At 38.3% G+C, this 24,107-nt stretch overlaps 1 protein-coding gene across 2 annotated transcripts in view; it reads right to left on the reverse strand.

The window, feature by feature from the left end:
• Positions 1–2,277: 2,277 nt before the first annotated feature.
• tenm2b (teneurin transmembrane protein 2b) overlaps positions 2,278–24,107 on the reverse strand; it is a 209,647-nt gene continuing 187,817 nt past the window's right edge. For both annotated transcript variants that reach the window (XM_065287532.1, XM_065287533.1), the window contains exons 20-27: positions 21,672–21,826; positions 19,297–20,171; positions 15,269–15,444; positions 8,500–8,735; positions 8,130–8,426; positions 6,425–8,045; positions 6,218–6,348; positions 2,278–4,923 (exon numbers count right to left, since the gene is read on the reverse strand). In XM_065287532.1, coding sequence (XP_065143604.1) covers positions 4,186–4,923; positions 6,218–6,348; positions 6,425–8,045; positions 8,130–8,426; positions 8,500–8,735; positions 15,269–15,444; positions 19,297–20,171; positions 21,672–21,826 — 4,229 coding nt within the window. In that variant the 3' untranslated portion in view covers positions 2,278–4,185. The remainder of the gene's footprint in view (positions 4,924–6,217; positions 6,349–6,424; positions 8,046–8,129; positions 8,427–8,499; positions 8,736–15,268; positions 15,445–19,296; positions 20,172–21,671; positions 21,827–24,107) is intronic.

Consider the following 24,107-nt stretch of genomic DNA (forward strand, 5'->3'; position numbering starts at 1 on the left):
TCACAATAGAAAACCTCTACACTGCTTTGTTGTATGCAAATTTATAATGCACTCATAAAGTTATCAAGCAAAATGCTGTGGGTTTATATTCAATGAGCTGACCAACCCAGAGTTCTTGGTAAGTGCAATCGGTCAATAGGTTTCTTGTTTTCAGTCTTTTCATCATATGCGTAACAAAATCTCTAGAGAAAAGTGCAACGCTCTTGAGTTTCCCTTCCCCCAGCGCCTGTGTTCACGGCAGTTCCCTGTAAATGGTTTCCCATGAGTGTAAATGTAACACCCCGCATTGCAACAGGCTATTTAAAGCAAAGCTGCATCAACCGTTTCTCACTGTCAGTACCACCACAGCAATTTTGCCCATTGACCATTCTGACAGTAAAGAATCATTATTGTTTTGTGTTTAGATTCAACAGCAGAAACTTTTAACACAAAGAAACATATGTGTCACTCTCATGCTTATTACAGTTTTTATTAAACCTAACCCAGAGAGAAATGACTCTGGGCCGGATCCGTGCCAAAGTCTGCATCTACTAGGGTTGGCAAATGATTAATCTTGTTTAATATATGCATGTGTACTGTGTGTTGTTATTATTTGTGTGTGTGTGTGTGTGTGTGTGTGTGTGTGTGTGTGTGTGTGTGTGTGTGTGTGTGTGTGTGTGTGTGTGTGTGTGTGTGTGTGTGTGTGTGTGTGTGTGTGTGTGTGCTTAGACGGTTTCAGCAGTGACAACATAAACAAGTGGCTTTCGTGGTCATCACGTAACTTCCGGAAAACTCAGCTCAAAATAAATAACAACAAAGTTCTTTTAAAGTAGTTTATTTATATAACAAGCAAAATAAACAACACTTAGATTAACTAGGAAACCAAAACATTAGTTATTTATTCAAGAGTTCAGTTTAGCAACTAGTCAGACTAATAAACAAACAGAAACCAGAAGTAAAGTTCTGACCAGACGCGCAATCGTGTGACCGCACATGGGTCTGATGAAACAGTTTATATATATATATAGATATATAGATATAGATGTAGATATAGATAGATATAGATATAATAGTCTCATTAATGCAATTATCTAATCAACCAATTACATGGCAGTTGCTTCAATGCATTTAGGGGTGTGGTCCTGGTCAAAACAATCTCCTGAACTGTAAACTGAATGTCAGAATGGGAAAGAAAGGTGATTTAAGCAATTTTGAGCGTGGCATGGTTGTACACAATCTGCTCCGTTATTGGGATTTTCACGCACAACCACTTCTAGGGTTCACAAAGAATGATGTGAAAAGGGAAAAACATCCAGTATGTGTCAGTCCTGTGGGTGAAAATGCCTTGTTGCTGCTAGAGGTCAGAGGAGAATGGGCCGACTGATTCAAGCTGATAGAAGAGCAACTTTGACTAAAATAATCACTCGTTACAACTGAGGTATGCAGCAAAGCATTTGTGAAGCCACAACACGCACAACCTTGAGGCGGATGGGCTACAACAGCAGAAGACCCCACGGGGTACTAATAGGAAAGCAGGCTACAACTTGCACAAGCTCACCAAAATTGTACAGTTGAAGACTGGAAAAATGTTGCCTGGTTTGATGAGTCTCGATTTCTGTTGAGACATTCAGGTGGTAGAGTCAGAATTTGGCGTAAACAGAATGAGAACATGGATCCGTCATGCCTTCTTACCACTGTGCAGGCTGCTGGTGTAATGGTGTGGGGGATGTTTTCTTGGCACACTTTGGGCCCCTTAGTGCCAATTGGGCATTGTTTAAATGCCACAGCCTACCTGAGCATTGTTTCTGACCATGTCCATCCCTTTATGACCACCATGTACCCTTCCTCTGATGGCTACTCCCAGCCGGATAATGCACAATGTCACAAAGCTCAAATAATTTCAAATTGGTTTCTTAAACATGACAATGAGTTCACTGTACTAAAATGGCCCCCACAGTCACCAGATCTCAACCCAATAGAGCATCTTTGGGATGTGGTGGAACGAGAGCTTCGTGCCCTGGATGTGCATCCCACAAATCTCCAAGTGCAAGATGCTATCCTATCAATATGGGCCAACATTTCTAAAGAATGCTTTCAGCACCTTGTTGAATCAATGCCACATAGAATTAAGGCAGTTCTAAAGGTGAAAGGGGGTCAAACGCAGGATTAGTATGGTGTTCCTAATAATCCTTTAGGTGAGTGTATATACACATACATACATAATGTATGAATTTCAGAAAACTATATATTCTTATGTATTCATATATACATAATAATTACACACAGTTCACACACATATATTATGCAAACACAAACTTTTATTTTGTATGCAACTTATGACTGATCATTTCACAACCCTAGTAGATGCTGACATTGGTGCAGATCTGGCCCAGTGTCATCTGCAGTCAGGAAAAGACCTTGGAAATTGCAACGCTGTCTTATAAGAATTCGTACATATTTTACGAGTTGGCTAATTCGTACACTCTTAGAAAGGATGTGTTAATTTTTTAAACATCTTTGTGCGTTAAGCTTTTAACACATTATGTGTAATTTTAACACCTTATGTGTCATTTTGTGTTGATTTTGTGTTAAAATATAACACAAGTTGTGTTAAAAGTAACACAAAATGTTTTGTTTTCAATAATAACACAGCGATGGGTGAATTCTGGGACAACGCATTTAGTGCGTCGTCCCACAATTTTTTAATAGTTTTTAACACATTCTTTCTAAGAGTGTATTAATACCTACAACCACATTCATAAGTTTTTGTATGATTTGCATTGACCCCTGTGACGTTGGGGGTTGGGTTTCGTAGTTTTTTCCATGAGAATCGTAAATTGAAGATGCATGATTAACTTCATATGAATTCATACGAATTAGCCAACTCGTAAATTCTCATAAGATCAGGCTGGAAATTCAGAGATAAAGATTTCTTCAAGAAAAATGTCATCTTTAAATCATAATTCTACACCAAAATGTTTTTAAACAAATACATTTGCTACATCAGGTTCAATTGTGAAAATAAAATAAAATGCTTACATTTTGAAAAGCCACAAAAGGATTTTCCCCACAGAGCTGTGTTAGTGTTGAGATAATCTTACTGGCAGCTGGTCTATAGACGATCACCTCATATTTCATTAATATTCATGAGTCTAATAACATTCTCCAGAAAGTGCATTTCATTTCAGAGCATCATATGGCACTAATGAAACACAGTTTGTTCAGCTGTTTGTAAGAAATCATTTCACATTCAAAACCTAAGAATGCAAACGTTTTATTTTTATACAATTACACAAAAGAGGCTTCTTCTCCAGTGTGAAATCATTACTGACGACATTCTACGACGAAATCAAAAAGGCTGCGGCTGCTTTAGTTTTGATGCAATGGTTTTTTACTTGATGTAACAACAAAGCCACTTCCTTGAAATGTACAGGTTTGATTTAAATACAGTAAAACTGTGGAAACAACAGGAATATTTTACATGTGTGTTATGTCTCACAGTCTTAAACAATATATCAAAAATGTTATATATTATTCCCCATTTTATCTGTTATCACGTCAAGTTAAAATCAAATAAATTAAAATGAGACAATTGATAATCTCTCTCTCTTACATATTATACAAAACAGTCAGCTCATGTACAGTTTATTCATCAGTTTCTGCTCCCGTGATTGTCATATATTGTGAAATGAAGAGTGAATTTCTTTCATCTGCATTTCGACGCTGACATCCAAGGCTCCAGAAGAGCTCAGCCAACATCTGAATAAATTCATGTGAACGTTCCTTCTGAATATGTCCTTGAAGTGAAGTTTCACAAACAGACGAGTGGGTGATGGCTGGATATTTTACTGTTGGTTATTCTCTTCAGTAGCCTGAGCGATTATCTGCTATTTGCGATGTCAAATTGGTTTACAGTTTCATACGCAGTCGCAAAAAAACCCCCCAGTGAAAAGCAGTGAGCCGTCACACTACCGTTAGATTCAGTCTGAAATGACTAAAAAAGTTGTACCCCTTTCTATAAAGTCAAAACGTCACTACAAAAACGTTTGCCTTGTGTCACAAGGACTTACAAGTGCTTTTTTATTTGGGTGTAATGTTTTGCTGCTGGCTGTAATTTCTCCATTTGGATGGAAACGTCTCTCCAGCGCTCTTTACATTGGTTCTCTCCGTAGGAGATGGTGTGGCATCGGCAACGGTTCGACTCTGTTACCTCTTGCCCATCTCGTTCTGTTTGAGAAACTGGATGTTAGTGCTGCTGTCAGCCAGTTCAGGATATTGCTCCACCGGCAGAACGTAATAGCCTTCGTAGCCTGGCACTTTCCCCATGGCTAACAACTGTTGCTTCTCATTTTCAGCCCATGTGCGACCTCCATCCCTGCCTTCACGTGCTTGCTGCTGCTCCCTGGCCCAGGCTCCAGACAGCGCCCTCTGGTGGGCCTGCTCCAGCACGCGGCTCCGCTCCTTTTCCAGAACCTCCGCCGAAAGGCCGTATCGAACGCTGTATGTTAGTTTGAAGGAGTGAATTTCTAGAGTGAGACCGCGTCGCGAGCGCCCGCTGACGGTCACGTTGATTCCGTTCTCTAGCGTCTTGTGGCCGGCGCTGAGACCGAGGGCCAACAGATCGCCATCGGCTAATCCGAGCTTCACAAAGAAATGGCAGTCACGGCCATCGATGGTGTAGTGAGATCCCTCCAGGTATATAGCGTTGCTGAGAATCTGCGAAATTTTGCGGCTGTCTTCGCTAGCTACGCTAGATAAGTCTGTTAACACGTGCCCGTCCCTGATGGCAAACATCATGCCCTTTCCCACGATGGGTGTGCTGGTACCAAACCAGAATCCGGGCTTGTCGCGCTTGGTGCGTCGCTGTTTATTGAGCAGCCTGCCTTCGAGGACCATGAAGGCCTGGTTATGTCTTTCCACTGAATGCTGGACTCCGGTGAAAAGCTATGAAATGAAAGGATTCAGTAGTTAGTAGTTGAAATATAACCTATGTGCCTTATTTAGCCTGCCGCCATATTGCTTACAATTCATTCAGCCATCAAATCACAGAAAATACATAATTTTACAAATTTCAACCTCAGAAATCATGGATTGTTATAATAAGAAGGGACATATGACCTAATTTTGAGATAAGAGTAGCACAATGTGTACATAAAATCTGTTTTGTTATTAGCATGTTGGCTAATCGCTAATTTCTAATGTAGTAAGCATGCTTACTTTTCTTTAAAACACTAATATAGTCCTGTAACTAAGTACATATCTCCAATTTGTACAGATTACAAAAAAGGCATGAATACGTTAAAAACTGTTCTCCGGTTTAATTTTTTCTTATACACATTTACCGGAATTAACAGACGCAGGATTTAATTCTAACTAAATAAAAATCATGTAAATAGCTTGTTATCAAGTCAATCACACATTATTAAGTTAATGTTCATGTCATGAAAAAAACATAATGTAGAAAATACATGGGACATACTCTTATGATCTATACAAACTGAAGATGTAAACTTAGTTGTTGTCATAAAATATTTTTTTATTGCACTTTATTGGTGTTTCAAATAAAAGTAAGCATGCTAACAACATGAAAAATTAGCAATTAGCCAACAGGCTAATATCCAAAAGAGATATTATGTACACAATACACTATTTTCATTCCAAATTTGGTCTCATGTTGGTTGAGAATCGAATTTCAATTCCAGTTCTGGAATCGTACAAGCTTCACGTGAGAACCCCTTCTCCCTCACTTTGAAAGGAACGCTCACACAGAAAAAAGTGTGACAGATCGATCCCAATATTTATAGTGAACAAAATAAATATTTTTGATCTATAAAGGCTTGACTGTTATTGCTTTTTACACGTTTGGAATGGAAACAAAGAATCGTTAGCATTTGGAATCAATAAGTGAAATTAAATTTGGAATCGGAATCGATCAATTTTAAACGATGCCCAACCCTAGTCATATGTCCTCTCTAATTTTAACAATACACGTTTTCTGAGGTTCTTTGTCATGTGGAAATTAGTTTTAATGGGTGTTAATCAACCAGCATCCTGATACAAAACAATATATTTAAAGCACACGCTATGGATGCTCATATCTCACAGCCTTGTGTGGCGGCAGACTGAATAAGGCGTATTGTGCTACTTCTGTTGAGTGAGGTCACATTCGGTTCGTACATGACCGCTCAGCTAATATTGACAAATCATTTTAATTAAAAAAGGAGCAAATCAAACAAACCTGAGCATTATCTGAGTCCAGGCTGGCGAGAATCTCATAAGGAGGGTCAACGAAATAGAGCGAGTGCCTAGGAAACCCAGGTATGATGTTGTTGAGCTGAAAGCCAAACATAACCAGCCAACTCTTCACATCTGAAACCATAAACAGAGAGAAATAAGATACTCTACATACTTTATAAACCACAAATGCAAAGTAGACCACTGTTACCTGTCACATAATTTTTGACATCAATCATATCGCTGAGTGGATTATTGTTCTTGAACATGTATAAGTTGAATGGTGCCGGCTCTTTGCCTATCTTCGTCCACAACGTATGATCAGGTGCAGTCCATCTTCCTGCCAGCACGTCGTAGTCTCTTTGGGCAAAGTGGACCAGTTTAGTGAGAGGATCATAAAGACCTCCGTGAAAGCCCAATATGAGCTGGAAATCCGGGTTGGAGTCATGGTAGATCTCGCCGTATGCCGTGTACTGCAGCTGCTTGACCATCTGTCCGTTACTGCTGAAGATGGCCAGCGGAGTGCCTACGTTGTCCGAGGCGATGTAGTATTCCTCTCCACCAGTGACTTCCATAGCAAACAGATGGCCCTGTAGGTCGTAATAGAAAGAGGTTATTTCAGCCTTGGAGTGGTTGTAGACATGGGTGACCCGAGTGGGGTAGTTCAGGTCAGCGTAGAAGTATTGCTGATGCTCGCCATCGCCGGTTCTTCGGGACACGCGGCGGCCCAGACCGTCGTAGCGGTAACGGACGCTCCAGCCCCCTGATGTGCGACTGTAAGCTCTTTCTAAAAGCCCCTTTGAGTTGTACTCGAATATATCCGAGCCCCTTTGCGCAAGCATGCCGTCTTCGTCGAGCTGATACTGCATGTCCCCAAGTCGCGTGAGTCTGTCTCGAAGATCGTAGCGTAGTGGAAGCAATCGAGCACTGTTTCCCGGGTTTAGCAGGTGTAGATTGCCATTCAGGTCGTAGCTATAGCGCCAAGTAGACCAGTCGTCAACTTTGACGCCAACGAGCTGGCCGTCACCATCGTATTCGTAACGATACTGCGTAGTATTAGCGTAGGGACCGATCTTCAGTTCGCGCTTGATAACGCGACCCATGCTGTCGTACTGCACTGTCATCCAATACATCAACGAGCGGAAGATCTCATACTGCACCTCTTTGATGCGACCGTGCGCATCGAAATGCTTACTGAGGGTCATCACGGCTGTAGTGATGATTTGGTTGATGTCGTAGTATATGATGCCAAACTTGCCAAAGTGTTCGACCTTACCGGATATCTCATCGTACCGGTAGAGGTCCACAGGAAGTGGGGTCTCTCCAATCACAGGCTTTATGCTGGCCACCCTAAAGCTGTTATCATGATACGTATAGTCGAATCGAGCATTCACCATACCCTCTTCTGAGAAGCGATACATCTGTTTGTCCACTAGGGGGCCCAGCTTGCGATAGCGAATGGTGCAGGAAAAGCCTCCGCTCTGCAGGTTGACCATCTTGAGCACACCGGTAGTCTCATCGTAGCCGAAGGTGACGGCGGTGGCATCGTACAGGACCTCCGAGAGCTTTCCCAGCTTCCCGTACTTGTAGAGCACACGGCGGCCGGTTCCAAGGTAGAACGTAGCGCGTGGACGCCCATCTTCGCTGAAGTCGTGGATCACTGTGGCGTTGCTTTCAGGAGGGTTGTAGGTGTTGCGAATGTAACCGACAGACACGTGGGTGGACATAGTGTGTCTGGCCATGCTCGGCATAGTGACCGCTGTGAGCCGGCCTGCTGTGTCATAATCGAAAACGTACTGTTTCTGACTCTGTTGCAGGAGCAACACCATAGACTGTGGACGAAAACAGAAAATATAAAACAGTAAAAGATGATTCAAGTTTTAAAATCTTGTCTCAACCCAAGGGTTGCAACTCACCTTATCTAGGTAGCTGAAGCTCCAAACTTTTCCATCGACAAATGTACGAGACAATATCCGTCCAAAGGTGTCAAACTCGCTTTTCTCACTCATGCTGCCTCTCTGCAGCCCCACCAGCCGGCCTGTGGACGAATAAGACACATTGACCAGGGCCAAGCTACTGCTGGGAAGCCAAGTGGCTGGCCGGCCCTGGGCGTCGTAGATGATGCGTAAAGTGAACTTGCGGTGGTCGTCATAGATCTTCTCTGTTCTGGTGTTCCGGTCATAGTCGATAGACAGCAGATTCCTGCCGTGTGCCTGGAGAATGAAAATGATTTTTTAAGGATAAGTTCTTACTGCAATTCCAAATTTCTTAAAACAATTAACTTACGCGCAACTTCCTCCCAAACACTGTGACCTTGCCCTTTGTCAGCTCTTTTCTCATACGCCACTCGATTGAGTTGAGGCCGCTGTCGGTGGGTAGCGTGATGTTACGTCTCCCGATGGTAGGGCTCACTGATCCCGCGAGGATATGTGGCTCTGTGTGAAAGCTCAAGCCCATTCCATTGGCATAGGATACTCGCAGTGTGCCATTGTGGTACAGCTGATAACTATTTCGCACTTGGTCTGTGAAAAGGCAAGATGAGGGTATAGAAGTGGTCAGCAAAGATTATAAAACACTTTAAATAAAGTGCATTACTAAATGATAAAAAGCTTGACACGAGTGTATAGGTGTGTTTTACATAAGGGATAATGTAAGGCAGGCAGTTGTTATCGCAAAAATAACCCCCGATCAGGACTCGATGCGGATCTCGTCTATAAATATATTTTTTTAAAAGGCTGCAAAGTTAAGACAAAAAATTATTGGGAGTTTCCCCTGATATTGTATTAACAGTTATCATTTTGATGAATGATAGATTGCTCGGCCCTGTATAAATATGTCAATTAGCTGTGTTACAATTAACCCTATGTTTGTTTGTGCCCCGCTCACCCCTATGTTTTAATTGATGCCCATTTTTGTTGAAAGATGTCCGATTTTCAATTGCAAGTACGCAGTCATTTTCTCAAACATGTATATTTGTCTCAGCCTTTGTGTCCACTCTTTCACCCAATTCACAGTGATTATTTTTCTGTCAGCCATTAACAGTATATGTAATACAAACAAGCAGGATTTACTAAACTGATCTGCAGGGAATCCCTCCAAAAGAAAAGTACTGGGTGCATTGCTACATCTTTTTCGGAAATTTCACAAATTTCCCTTAACCCCCTGCCAATACACTTGTATTTGGGACATTCCCAGAATATATGAACGTCGTCTTCCACCTTTCCACAGTCTCTCTAACACAGGGGTGGGCAACTCCTGGTCCTGAGGGCCAGTGTCCCTGCAGGGTTTAGCTCCAACCCTAATCAAACACAGCTGATAAATTGAATTGAAGTCTTCAGGACTGTTTGAAAATGACATTCAGGTGTGTTTGATTAAGGTTGAAGCTAAACTCTGCAGGACTGTGGCCCTCGATGCCCACCCCTGCTCTAACATTTTGATAATAATAGAATTTAATTCATTTTCCAATCAAATTCCTTCAACATTTGACTACTAATATCCTTATGACAGCTGATACATACTTTCATCCATCTCATCCTCCATTGTAGTATTTTTACACTAAATCCCAGTTTCTCTTGATATGAAATGTGAAATGAGATTGGTCCTTCATAAACATCAGATAAATGTGTGCTTTATGATCACATAGACCTTCTTCAATTATAATAATAAAATATTTCTCAACATTTGTTGGAGTTTGTTTTATTATGTCGCAATGTTTATTTAGTGATGGGAAAAGATTAATCGCGATTAATCGCATACAAAATAAAAGTGTTTTTTTGCATAATATATAAGTGTGCGCTGTGTGTATTTAAGAAACATTTACATGTGTATATATATTTATTCATATTTGTATATATTCTATATGATATATTAACAATAAAAATGGATATATAAATAAAAATGTTCTGGAATGTATAAATGTATGTGTGCATGTTTAAAGGAACAGTATGTAAGAAATTTATATCAATTAATCATAAAATGGCCCTGATATGTCACTAGACATTAAGAAATCATTTTCATTTCAAATATTTATATCACTGACAACAGTAGTCTGGCCAGGATATTGTCATTTAAAAAGTGGAGTTGCAGCCCTCAACTGATGTTTATGTTGTCATTTTGTGTATTGGCCACCAGTTCTGTGATTGCAGTACCAGTTTTAGCCACAAGTTTTGTGATTGCAATCCCAGTTTTGGCCACAATCCTCCTTCTTCTTCCTTTATTTCTTAACGCCATTCCAGCATTTACGGCTATATTCATGGCGAGAACCAGGTAATCCATGATACACAAGTTTATTCAGACAAGTTGATTTATACACAAGTTGGGGGAGGAACAATTTGGTATCTCCAATTTGCCTAACTTGCGTGTTTTTGGCCTGTGGGAGGAAACCGGAGTGCCTGGAGTAAACCCACGCTGACACAGGGAGAACATACAGAAACTCCACACAGAAAGACCACCTGCCCTAGCCGGGGCTCGAACTGGGAGGCCACAATCCTACATACTGTTCCTTTAAATATACATAATAATTAAAGTACAGACACATATATTAGGCAAAAATGCAGTTTTATTTTGTATGCAATGAATCGCGATTAATCTTTTCCCAGCACTATTATTATATGCGATAAAGTGTTGTAATTGTAAGTATCTAAAGAAATAATTTTATTTTAATTTAAACATCACTTAACAGAGAAAAAGATCTTATGGTCTCCCCATCAAAAAAGTTGATCAATTATCTTTAACCCATTCTTTTCCCATATACTTAAGGCATTGTCCCATATAGAAGGGGGAAAATCTGTGTTACCTTTAATTGGTATTGCATATTTGTTTTATTTCACTCAAGCCGAGCAGCCCAGTAGTAGTATCTAAGATTAGGAAGGTTAACCTCCCCCCCTGTCTTTATTTGTCATAAGTATTTTAAGTCTTATTCGTGGTCTTCTATTTTGCCTAGGGATGCATAACGGTTAATCGCGAATAATCTATTGCAGAATAAGTTTTTGTTTACTTCATATATTTGTGTGAACTTTGTATAATAATTATGTATATATAAATATGCACACATGCATGTATAATTTTAGGGAAAAAATATATTTATATATTAAGTATTAATATTTCTATATAATATAAATGATACATAAATATACTTATGTATAATTAAATTATAATTGTATATACACATGTAAATATTTCTTAAACATATAAATGCATGTGTGTGTATTTATTTATCCATAATTATTATTCACTGTTCGCACACATATATGATGTAAACAAAAACTTTTATTCTGCAATAGATTATTCGCGTTAATCGTTATGCATCCCTTTTGCTAGATACATTTTTAAATCTGCTTGTCTAATTTATTGAATTCTGAGACTGGAACCCAAACGGGAAGGGGTTGAAATAAGAAGAGAAGTCGTGGCAGTATATTCATTTTCACTGCTTTTATCCAACCAAACATTTATAGAGGAAATATTTCCCATCTTGCCAAGTCCTTTGTTATGATCTCAAAAAGCCATATGTAGTTAGGTGTATATAAACATAATGCCGTGGGTGTAATAATGATGCCCAAATATCTAAAGCCCTGGTTAGGCCATCGAAAAAATGCTACGTTATCTAGTTGAGTGCATTATCACACTTAATACATGGATATTTACCTCATAAGGAATGTAAGGAACATTAAATATTGATTTGAAATATTTTAATTGCTCATTTTAAACAAATGCAGACTTTCCGTGAGGAAAACACTTTTCGGTTTTAAGATAAGACAAGTTCAAATGTCACAAACTTGGTTTAATAATTTGTAAAATAATGACATATACAGGCTCGGACTGGTAATCTGTACAACCGGGCAAATGCCCGGTGGGCCGCTCGACATGTGGGCCAGTGGCCTCCGAGATTTATATTTTTTACATGCCAAAATGTTTAAGTTATTTATTTCCGGTCCGTCATGTATAAATGCAGTTGCATTTGGCTTTGGGGGCGGGTGATAGGAAAATATTTTCGGCTTCTTCATGACAGGTTCAGTGTGTGTTAGGATCGCGCACCCATGCCCCACCCCTCAAATGGATTTGTCCAAGCAGCCGCTAGGTTTATGGGGAAATATACAGTGATGATAGCGCATCATTTAGCCTTGCACTTAAGAAAAATCATTATGGACAGCAGAGGCTCCAAAAAGAAGAAATGGGGAGCGGAGAAGATCCGCGAGAAAAAGTCGCCCAGGTATATTAACAACCGCCCAAATATATCTGGCATAACTTTTTTTTGTTCTTCCGTGATAATGACACTATTTGATAATGACATTTGAGTGCGAGCACGTGTCTCTTCCAACGAGTTCGGTATGTGTTCGCGTGCTCTCTGTTTCTCTATGAATTGGGTGTGAGCCGAGGCAAGCTCAGTGTCACGTTGTGTCCATGTTTCTGAACTAGGGTGCGTTCCACTCCAGTTTTAGACACACACTCGCGAACTTCCCTAAGCACTTCCCCTCGGGGGAATCCCTGTCGCCATTTTGAAGTGCGTTCCACTTCGTCAAGTGGACGAGGGAAGTTTGTATGGACAGACCCTCGCTCCCTCGATTTTGACCGAGGGAGCGAGTCTACTTCATATGTACACTTCATGCAGCTTCATATCCCACAATGCAACACGATTGTGACGTCACTTCATCGTCTCGCGCTTTGCACATGGAGGAGGCGGTCTCCACTTTCCATGTGATCAAGGGCTTAGGGCGAACCATTTGAACCCACTTCAAGTGTTCTAGCAGTAGTGGGCACTCGTACAACGTGAGCAATGACGTACATCCGAGTGAACGAGACTGATGGAAGTTAGCGAGGGAAGTTCATAAAAAAACGAACTGGAACGCTGAACTTGAGCAGAGTTGTATGCATTAGAGGTCTTCACAGAGGACCCGTACAGTTCCGGGTCTTTGTTTTAAAGGGGCAGTTGGGTCTGGGTCGGTCCCAGTTTAATTATGCTACTTCGGGTCCTGGGTCTGATCGACCAGTCGGCGCTAATGCGTTAAAGCTCTGGTTTCTATGGCTATAACAACTGGCTCTTGTTTTGAAAGTCACAATGCACTTTCTTTCTTATATTTTTATAAATATTATTAATTAACCATCTTTGCTTTCTGAGCAAACATTTTAGATATAAGAGATGGTAATCTTTTAATATGCAAGAGAGAAATAGAAAGAGAGGCACTTTTACTGCTTCTGCTCTATCTAATATAAAGTGAAGAAAGCTACATAAACCATTATAACACCGGTCACATTTATAATCTATAGACCTGCACTGTCTATCATTAATATACTTTACATATTATTGTATTCAATAGAGTTTGATAAAAGGGGTCATCTACACAAGTATTGCTTCATATAACAGTGCAAAAATAGTAAAGTGTTTTTGTGGTGCTTCGACAAACAGTGTCAGCTTTGTTCATGGCAAAGAGAGTTTGAGGTGGTTGAATTTTAACTATACTGTGAAATTAATATTAATGTTCAATAAATCAAAGCATTGGGTTAGAGGGGCGATTTTGGTATCGGTGGGCTTGTGTGTGGAGTGGGGGGGGGTCGTCGGTCCAGTGGTGGGCCGTTCCACGAGGAAATTGGCAGGGCCGAATTTTGTTCCCAGTCCGACCCTGGACATATATGTTATTAAAAACATATTTATATTAAAGTTTTGTGTAATATTAAACTGTACCTGTCAAAATAGTTTGCAGCATCCGGGTTAACTTGTGTTTTTAGTTTTGAGCAGTTGTTATCTAGGCATTATAAACCTGCAAACTGGCCAATCAGAATCTAAGATTCCAATGAGCATGCAGTAAAGGCATTAAAAAAATTATTAGTACTACAAAAATATACAAATGATGGTTAAAAACATTTCTTATCTGTGAAGCGTTAAATGAAAGGTGACATAGAATGATTGAACAGAGTATTTATCATTGTTCTGTGATGTGACATGTAGACAAAACATTTTTTGTTTGTGTCTGTAATGCCTTAGAAGCTTCCTAAAAACCTCTCTCAGATAGCTCTATTAGGGTGGGGGATTTTAAACAAGTGGTTTTGCACCTATTTGGCTCCCCCTACTGGCTTAACTTGCAATCTCATTACTGATTGGCTGACTTTGCTGCCACTCAAAAAATGTGGCCAATTATTTTAAAGTGGAGGGGCAGTGAGATGCCTGTGATGTCATAAGCATCAGTTTTTCAGATTGGGCCGTTTTCTGGCTGACATTTCTAAAAGAGGAATTTCCATGAGACTGAGATGTCTAGCACTTTTTGTATGTTTGTGAATTCGGGTAGACTACCGTTATTCAACAAAGACAAGGTAAAAAAATGGTTTTTTCATTCTCTGTCCCTTTTAAATGAAATGTTTATGTAATTAAGTTAAGTGTTAACTAAAACCAACTTCTTTTCATTGCTTATAAGATATTAAGCCTGACCTGATCTATTGTACATTGAGGAAAGAGCAGTACTGTGGGATACAGTTATGAAGCTTTTGGATATAAAGATGCTAAAAGCGGCACAAATGTCTTCACTTCCATTTGCAAGCTGTAATTGGATCATATGCTACTTTCCACTGATATATACCTGGGAAACACGATCACGTACAGTTCTGAAGTCATAAAAACAGTTTGTAGTAATTTTGGCATGTTGCTAACAAGCAGATGGCACCCAAGGGTTTCCTTAATGTCGTTTGTCTTAAGTAAACAGAACTACAGTAGCATAAAATACATGAAACAAGCAAGCTTGGTGAGAGAGTCCATTATCAACACCCAATCCATTGAAACTGGATGTAAAGAGAGAGTTTAAGCCTTGAAGCTTCCTTTAGAAACCCCTAAGGGCAGCCAATGGTAAACTGTAAAACAGTGATTTCTCTGCTCTGTTGGACTCCAGACAGTCAAACAATGTGGTCTGACTGTGGGTAGTAAAGAGAAACATTAGTCGACTTGCCTTACTTGTGTTTTGTTCTTAATGGAAGTGATTTACAGGCGAAACAGGGGGTTAACAGCATGAGATCTGTTTTGATATGTATCCTCTGTGCTTGCACATGTTGTTGATGTGAATTGTGTGTGTACCTTGAACCACGGTGTATGAGGCCTCTACAGAAGAAAGATTCGTGATGACAGTGACCTCATCATCACGGTTTGAGCTCTCCATGTCAATGTTAATGGACTCCTCCATCTCACGATGCAGATTGGTTACTACACCGGTGGGGTACGTCACGTTGGTTAGACGACCTTCGCCGTCATAGCTGAGAAGATACAAGAAAAAAGTCACTCGTATGCATTTCATAAACAAGTACCAAACTGCATAATACACAAGAAATAAGACAAAAAAATTATCTTTTCACTCTTTGACAGTTTTTTTTTTACTTTTTGCCAGCCGAACCCCTTTGACCTAAATTAATGAACTGAAGTACCCCTGGCATTTGGTTGATTTTGGTCTTGTTTTAAAGAAGACACTTTATAGTTTTTTACGGAAGTGTCTGGAGGTGAAAATATTTTTTATAGCGTTTTCATTTATTTGTAATACATAAAAAATGCAATATAGTATTATTTTTAATACATACAATTATCAGAAAACTGAGGTTTGTGTTGGTTTGCTGCATACTCTTGTCACAAATGAATAAATTACAGTTACTGCATTATTATTACTGCTAAAAGGTTTTGAAATATGAAAACTAAATTCTTAGACCTTTCCAACAATATATAGTTTGTCGCTATAGATTAACATTTACATGAAAAATATCACAGGACAGCGCCAATTAACAGGTTAAGTAAATATTTAATAATTGAATAGCACATTTGCATGTTTAACTTTTCATCCCTTTTAAAGTTTTTATCAGTAGAGTTGTAGATACCCTGCAAAAAATGACTTTCTTAGTATTTTTGTCTTGTTTTCAGTACAAATATCTAAAAATAAGTAACAGAAAAAAAAAACATAAAATTTAAGTGAATTTGTGCTGTCAATAGGTTAAGAAAAAAAATCTTGACGTTTTTCCTTAAACTCTTAATTCAAGAAAAATTCAAGAAAAATTGTCTTACCACATTGGCAGTTTTTGTTAGCTTGTTTTAAGGACAAATTCACTTAAATTGTATTTTTTTTACTTATTTTCTTATCATTTTGCTAAAATCAAGAAAATGCATCTTTATTAAAAAATTTTAGATGTTTATACTGAAAACAAGACAAAAATACTAAGAAAGAATGTAATTTTTTGCAGTGCAGTTGTTGTTATTATTATAACTTGTTGGACCTTCATCTAATAATTTTATCGGTATATAAAATGTATCTGTCCATTTTGCAGGAGTCCTCACTTTCTGATTTAGTGTTGTGTAATGGTCTCATGACATGAATATATATATATATATAAAAAAAAAAAAATATATATATATATATATATATATATATATATATATATATATATATATATATATATATATATATATATATTAATAAATAAATATATTTAAAAATAAATATATAAGTCCTTTATTTAGTTTTTTTATTTTACAATTATTTATTTGTGTCTTATAATTAAATTGTAATGAATTGTAACAAACTCGCTGCAATTCCCTTTCGGACCACCAGGGGTTCACAAACCACAGTTTGAAAAACCCTGCTCTGAGAATGCTTTGTATTAACAAGTATCTTCCTCATCTCAAATGTTTGAAGAATAGTTTGAACAATAAATTCACTAGTACTTCATCTATGAAAAGGTGAACGCATCTATGAAAGCAGTTCTGACACCAGACACTAGATGGCGCCAAGACCAAATCTATTATATGCTGCAAAAGCATTAACTGCTTTAAGAGTAACCATGACAAGATGAGCACCATCTCATAAATGCTACTAAAGTGCTAAGTCAGTGCTGAAACTAATTAATCTGTTTAGATCTTGCCCACTGCCCTACTTCAAACGATATGTATGTTTAACATATGCTATACACTTCAAAAATGACATCTTACTAAGTATTCTACTCTTGTTTTCAGTACAATTATCTAAAAATATGCAAATTAAGACGACATTTCTTGATGAGCAAAATGACCTAAAAAATAAGAAACATCAAATTTAAGTGAAATTGTGCTTAAAACAAGCAAAAAATTCCCATTGGCAGATATTGACTTAAATTGTATATTGTAACTTATTATTTTAGGTCATTTTGTTCATCAAGAAAATGCATCTTAATTTAAGAACGTTTAGATATTTGTACTGAAAAAAAAAGGCTTTTTGCAGTGTACATTGTGGGAATTATTTTTAAATATGGCTCAGGGTTCAAGGCTAAGGATTAAAACCATACAGTAAATAGGTTAATAAATGTTAAGAGTTGGTAAGAGGTGCGGAAACATGTTAACATTTCTCATCAAAATAACAAATGACTATAATCAGATTACTGCAACCTGATTTAAGTGGTTAATTAGTGGACTATTATTTATTTAGCTAATAATCTCATTAAAGCATTCATATAAAATGTAATTGCTTGGATTACAAATAGGGTTTCAATGAATAATGGTTTATTTTAATCCGAAATTTGACATTCGACAATTTATACAGATTGTGCTTTATATCATTGACCTGCATGTGCACGCTCTGTGAAGTAGCTATTTGCAGTTTAATGATGACTGAAACATTTATTGGCTTGTTTGCTGGTAAAAAAATCTGCATTATAAAAATACAGCCATAAAATGCAACTCCTGGCGAAAAGCTCTCATCTACATTAAACAGCACATGCAATCTGTCCAAGCACAAACACGGCAATCTAAGCGCATAATATAACCATATGCCTGTGGTGTATTTTGAAACATTTAAAAAATAATGGTAATACCCAACGATTAATAAATGCATTAGCTAACATGAACAAACAATGAACAATACTGAAATTCTGCATTCATTCATCTTTGTTAATGTTAGTTATTTCCAATACCGTTGTTCATGTTAGTTCATTGTGCATTGACTAATGTTAAAGGATTAGTCAATTTTCTAAAAAAAAATCCAGATAATTTACTCACCACCATGTCATCCAAAATGTTGATGTCTTACTTTGTTCAGTCGAGAAGAAAATCAGTTTTTTGAGGAAAACATTCCAGGATTTTTCTAATTTTAATGGACTTTAATAGACCCCAACACTTAACAGTTTTAATGCAGTTTAAAATTGTACTTTCAAAGGACTCTAAACGATCTCAAACTAGGCATAAGGATCTTATCTAGCGAAACGATTGTCATTTTTGACAAGAAAAAAAAGCACATTTAAACCACAACTTCTCGTCTATCTCCGGTCCTGTGATGCGCCAGCGCGATCTCACGTAATTGCTTCAACATGTCAAGAGGTCACGGGTGACGTATGCAAAACTAAGCCCCAGTGTTTACAAGTGTGGAGAAAGAGGACCGCTCCGACGTTGTTGTATGTCAAATGATACTAATTAATGTCTTTGTGTCAGTTTATTGTTTAAAATGGCGCGCAAATATGCGTTTCATATATGTAACACGTGACCTTTCAGCATCATTACGCAATTGCGTGAGGACGTGCTGGTGCGTCACAGGACCGGAGATAGACGAGAAGTTGTGGTTTAAAAGTGCATATTTTTTATTTTTCTTGTCAAAAATGACAATCGTTTCCCTAGATAAGACCCTTATGCCTTGTTTGGGATCGTTTAGAGTCATTTGAAACTGCAATTTTAAACTGCATTAAAACTGTTAAGTGTTGGGGTCCATTAAAGTCCATTAAAATGAAAAAAATCCTGGAATGTTTTCCTCAAAAAACATAATTTCTTCTCGACTGAACAAAGAAAGACATCAACATTTTGGATGACATGGTGGTGAGTAAATTATCTGGATTTTTTTTAGAAAATGGACTAATCCTTTAATAAATTTTGATTTAAAACATTTATAAGTGAATGTTAAAATGATCATGAATAAATAAATACGGTAGATGTATTGTTTATTGTTAGTTCATGTTAGCTAACAAATTAACTAATGTTATCAAATACAACCTTATTGAAAAGTACTACCAAAATCCAATAATTTTTTAGATAGATTTTCTACGCACAGGATCGGATTTAAGATTTCACCGATTCATCACAGACTTTCGTTTATGTCTCATACTCACTCGTAAAAGTTTGTCCATCCGGTTTCATCCGACTTAGAAACCAAAAGTTCTGTGTTAGCGGCATAACTGAGCTGTGCCACTTCCTGGCTGAGGGCGGACACCGAGCGCAGACTTCCAGCTGGATCCATTCCAAGTGTAACCACCTGGTTCTCTGGCAACAGCACAAGCCTGATGGACCCAGAGGCTTCCCTTCTCACCCGAAGCGTATTATTCGAGGCATCAGTAACCGACGCCAACTCTCCATCCAGCCCGTAAGTAAAATTATACAGGGGCAAGCCTGTAATGAGGCTGATCGTCTGACTGTGAAGACCTTCTGGGCTGAACACGTACAGCTCCTGTTCCAAAGACGAGCCCACTTCGTTCTGTCCGCTCGCTGTGGCGTTAGGGCGGTTGCCACGAACCGAACGTACGCGGATGTTGTTCAGGTCGGCGATGTACAGGGTGCCGTCCGGTGAGACCGCCAACGAAGCAGGACAGTTAAGGCCAGCGTCCGCGGCATAGCCCTCATCTCCTGAGAAACAGTTGCAGTTGACGTCGTTCTTGCAGTCGCATTCAGAGGCTGCGCCGGCCAGCAGGGAGATTTCGCCGTTGGTGCTAACTTGGCGAATGCGGTTGATGCGTTTCTCGTCGGTTTCGGCGATGTAGAGCACACCTGTGTGGGAGATGGCTATGGCTGTTGCACTCTCTAAGGCAGAATGGATGGCTAGCTTGCTAAGCGAGTAATCAATGCCAGGGACCTGGCAGTGCATTGGCCGCCCTGCGATTATGCTGACTTGGTGGTTCTCAGAGATACGTAGGATGACGTTGTTCTCCAGTACGTAAAGAGAATTGTCCAGAGGATTGATGGCCAGGTCTGTAGGCCACTCCAGACGAACCTGAAATATCAAGCGTTGGATAAATGCTAAATTTAAAGATGGGACGCAACCCATAGGACAACCGAGGAAATGTCGAGGCCCCTGTTTTTCTGGCAGTAAATTAATATTGATTTAAATTTTTTTACTTTTATGATTTATAGTTATGTTATGAAGTATAAGTAATGCTTCTGCATTCAAATGATCTTTCCCTGATATCTTTATATAGCCCTAACATAAGTAAGACATTTCATTACTAGTTCAGAGGCATTATTGTCTAAAGTAGGGGTTTTTAAACTCGGGGTTCTAAGGGGTCCCCAGAAAAAATCAAAAGAAAAAAGACAATGCAAAACTGTAAAAGTCTACTGTTTAACCAATTATTATTTATAAATATTTATAATATTACCATAAGTATTTATTTAACACATCTGAAAAGTTTATTTATACATACACTGCAAAAAATTATTTTCAAGAAAAAAATGTCTTAGTATTTTTGTCTTGTTTTCAGTAAAATATCTAAAAATTCTTAAATTAAGATGCAAAAAAGCAAAAAAATCTGCCAATGTGTTAAGCTAATTTCTCTTCATTTTTCCTTGAATTTATTGTTTAAGAAAAATTTTCAAGATTTTTTGCTCAATATCAAATATTAATATCAAAATTAAGTGATTTTGTGCATAAAACAAGCAAAAAAAAAATCTGCCAATGGGGTAACCCTTAATTTTGATATTTTTGGTCTAAAAACTAGACTTATTTTCTTGGGTCGTTTTGCTCATCAAGAAAAAGCTTCTTAATTTAAGAATTTTTAGATATTTTTACTGAAAACAAGACAAAAATACTAATAATTTTTTTCTTAAAAGTCATTTTTTGCAGTGTACTATGGATACATGGATATATATTTTAAGAAAGGGTTCCCTTGGCTGTCAGGAAGATGCCTGCAGATGCGGGTTCAGGAAAAGTGAGCATCAAGGGCGCATCTCCACCAAAAAGGGGGCACCCATGAGCACTCTTTTTAAATCTAAAATACCAAATGGGACATCCTATGGTCTTGTTATAACATATGGGTTGTGTTGTTCACAATTCGCATCTAAAACCAGCGCAAAAAACATGACTGCACTGCTTTCCTCCTTCTTTCCAACATGCGTCTACATTCAAAATAATGTATTTGTGTGCACAAAATAGGTGAAATGTGAACTGCCCGTTAACGGACATGCGCACGTGGTCGCCATTGTGAGTCCACAAGAACGCTAGTCACATGAAGAGATCCATTTGGGACGTACTGTAGCTATAAAGTGTGAAAACCCCTGGTCTAAAGCAAATAGCAATCTGATTGGTCAGTTGTATATGAGTACTTACAGGACCTGTTGGCCTGTGGTATTTATAAAAGATTTTCAATAAAACTAGACTATTTTTTATAGGTTATAACATATATCTGAATAATGCATTTTAATAAAGATTTTATTCTGAATACATTTTTGAGAACCACCACTGACGTCACAGAGTAAGTGTAAGGAAAATATTTTTTACCTGGCTGACGTCCATGCTGGAGTCACAGCTGAGGGGTCTGACTGCAGTCAGGTCATTGGTTTTTATCAAAGTGGAAATAATGCCATTCTGATCCACTTTTCGAATCATGGTGGCATCCACGAAATACATTAAGCCGTTCTTATCCACTGCGATACCTACACGAGAGAATCAAGATGAAGAAACTCATCAATTGTGCATGAGAACTTTTTAGGCTGGATTTACACTGCAAATCTTGAAGCCCAATTCCGATTTGTTGCCTGTATCCGATTTTTTTTTTTTACTAAAAACAGCGACTTGTATCCGATATCTGAATTTACACAAAACACTTGTCAAAACAATTCAAGGTTACTGACCCGGAACAGCACAAAGGAAGTAAAATGTTAAGATATGCAATGCACAAAATGATTATTCAAGATTATAAAGATTTATTTCAGTAACAAGACATAAAACTTCAATATTACTCCACGAAGTGAAGCTGTCGTCCTCTATTGCTCTGTTAAGCAGTCCCTCCAGAAAAACGTGATTATGTGATCGCATGATTCAACGCATAATCAGCCAAAGTCTGCATATTTATGCAGGGGGCCCATTTTTCAAATTTGCAGAATATACGGAGCTTGCATGATTTCATAAACCCCACATTTTGTAGCAAAAATCTCATATATCTTGGCAGAAAGTTGAAAAATTTTGCATTTACTTCACACAAACACAGCCATGTCCTCTGTTGCCATGGGAACGTTATGAAGTGACGTGATTATGTGACGTGAACATCATTGAAAAGCTGCAAAAGCTGCAAACAGTTTTTGCAAGTTCCCGCAGTTTTTTTCAAGTTCGCGCTATTTTTGCAAGTTCCCGCAATTTCATCGCATAAAAATCCCGCATATTTGATTGCATTCTTTAAGAAAATGTGTCGCAAGATCAAGGACTCTTCTGGAAGGACTGGCTAAGAAGAGTCTTGTGATCGTGGGTGGTGTCCAGCTGAGTTGATGTAATTGACCAGCATCGCATTTTTAATGACTTTCAACACATGTTGACATGGGAATATCCGATCTGTTTGCTTGCATTGTGGACGTGAATGCATGTATCAGATTCATATCCCATTTATTGTCACATATGAATGAGGCCTGAAACCATTCGGTGAATACTCGATTTTATGCGCTTTTTCCTGCTTACACATCTGTAGGTTATATTCGATCTGTGCCTGAATTGAGTCACTTCAAACAAGCAATGTAAATGCGGCCTTGGATGGCCCTTAAGAACTTACAGTTCATGTATAGTGCGACAAGAATTGCTAGAACATTCATGAGAATTATCAAAAGCTTTATAGTAGAATGCTTTCATCTAAAATCTCAAAGATATTCTCATAAGGGCCGTTCAGATGAGTTTTTCTACTCCTCAACTACAGTAAAACTCATCAATGTCACAGATATCACTCCTGACTCTCCCAAAAAAGATTACAGCTCTCTATAGATCTGCTTTGCCTTTCTCCTATTCTGTTCCAGGTGGAAAGATGTTTTTGAAAACCCAAATAATTAGTAGTCGGTGGGCGTAGGAGCAATGACCTGGAAAAGAGACAGACGCTGTGATGCTCGACTGCAGCAGTCAGATTCACGCTGTCACGATGATCATGTCAGAGCGGTTTTTTTTTTTTAGATTCTGAGATAAGGCCGAGTGGTCTCTGAGTGCAGTCTGGTAACCTTACGATCTCCGTTTATCTTCCGTGTCATTTATTTTCCTCACATCATCAGGACATGCTATGGTTCAGGAATGATGTTTAGAGAATTACAGGTTAGTGCAGACTGCAGAGCTGCAATTTGTGACATCGTAGAAAGTGGCAATGACAGAAAATTGTCTATGGGATTAAGCGTTGATGGTTCAGGGGAAATAAAAAGGTGATTTAGATGTGATCATGAAGTATCATAGTGTGAATGATCAGTTGTGTATGTGCTAGCCCAGTTAAAATTCAGTATTTAGTATTTTTTTAAGGTGCAGTATTATTTTCGCATTATCAGGCAGAGCTAATTGCAATGCCTTCTCCTAATCCTAACTTACCAATATCACTTGGTTCATGATGCCAAAAAACAACACATCCAATTGAAACTGATCCTACAGCTGCCTCTGCACTTTAAGCTGGTGTACTGTACTGCCCCCTAAAGGCAAAGCGCAGGAAATACACATTTGGTCAAAACTGGGTTAAAGGGGACATTTCACAAGAGTTTTTTAAGATGTAAAATAAATTTTGTCTCCAAACTACATATATGTGAAGTTTTAGTTTAACACTTTCCCCACCAGCATTTTTAAAAAAAGTTGCCAGTTTTTCATGATTTTCACAAAAGTTTAATGCCTTCCAGAAAATGTTCTTTTTTAAATATATAAACGAACAATATATCAAATGAAAGAACAGACCCTCTTTTGTATATTTAGTGATTGGGTACATCC

The sequence above is a fragment of the Paramisgurnus dabryanus genome, chromosome 18 (genome assembly GCF_030506205.2).
Source record: "Paramisgurnus dabryanus chromosome 18, PD_genome_1.1, whole genome shotgun sequence".
Taxonomy (NCBI): domain Eukaryota; kingdom Metazoa; phylum Chordata; class Actinopteri; order Cypriniformes; family Cobitidae; genus Paramisgurnus; species Paramisgurnus dabryanus.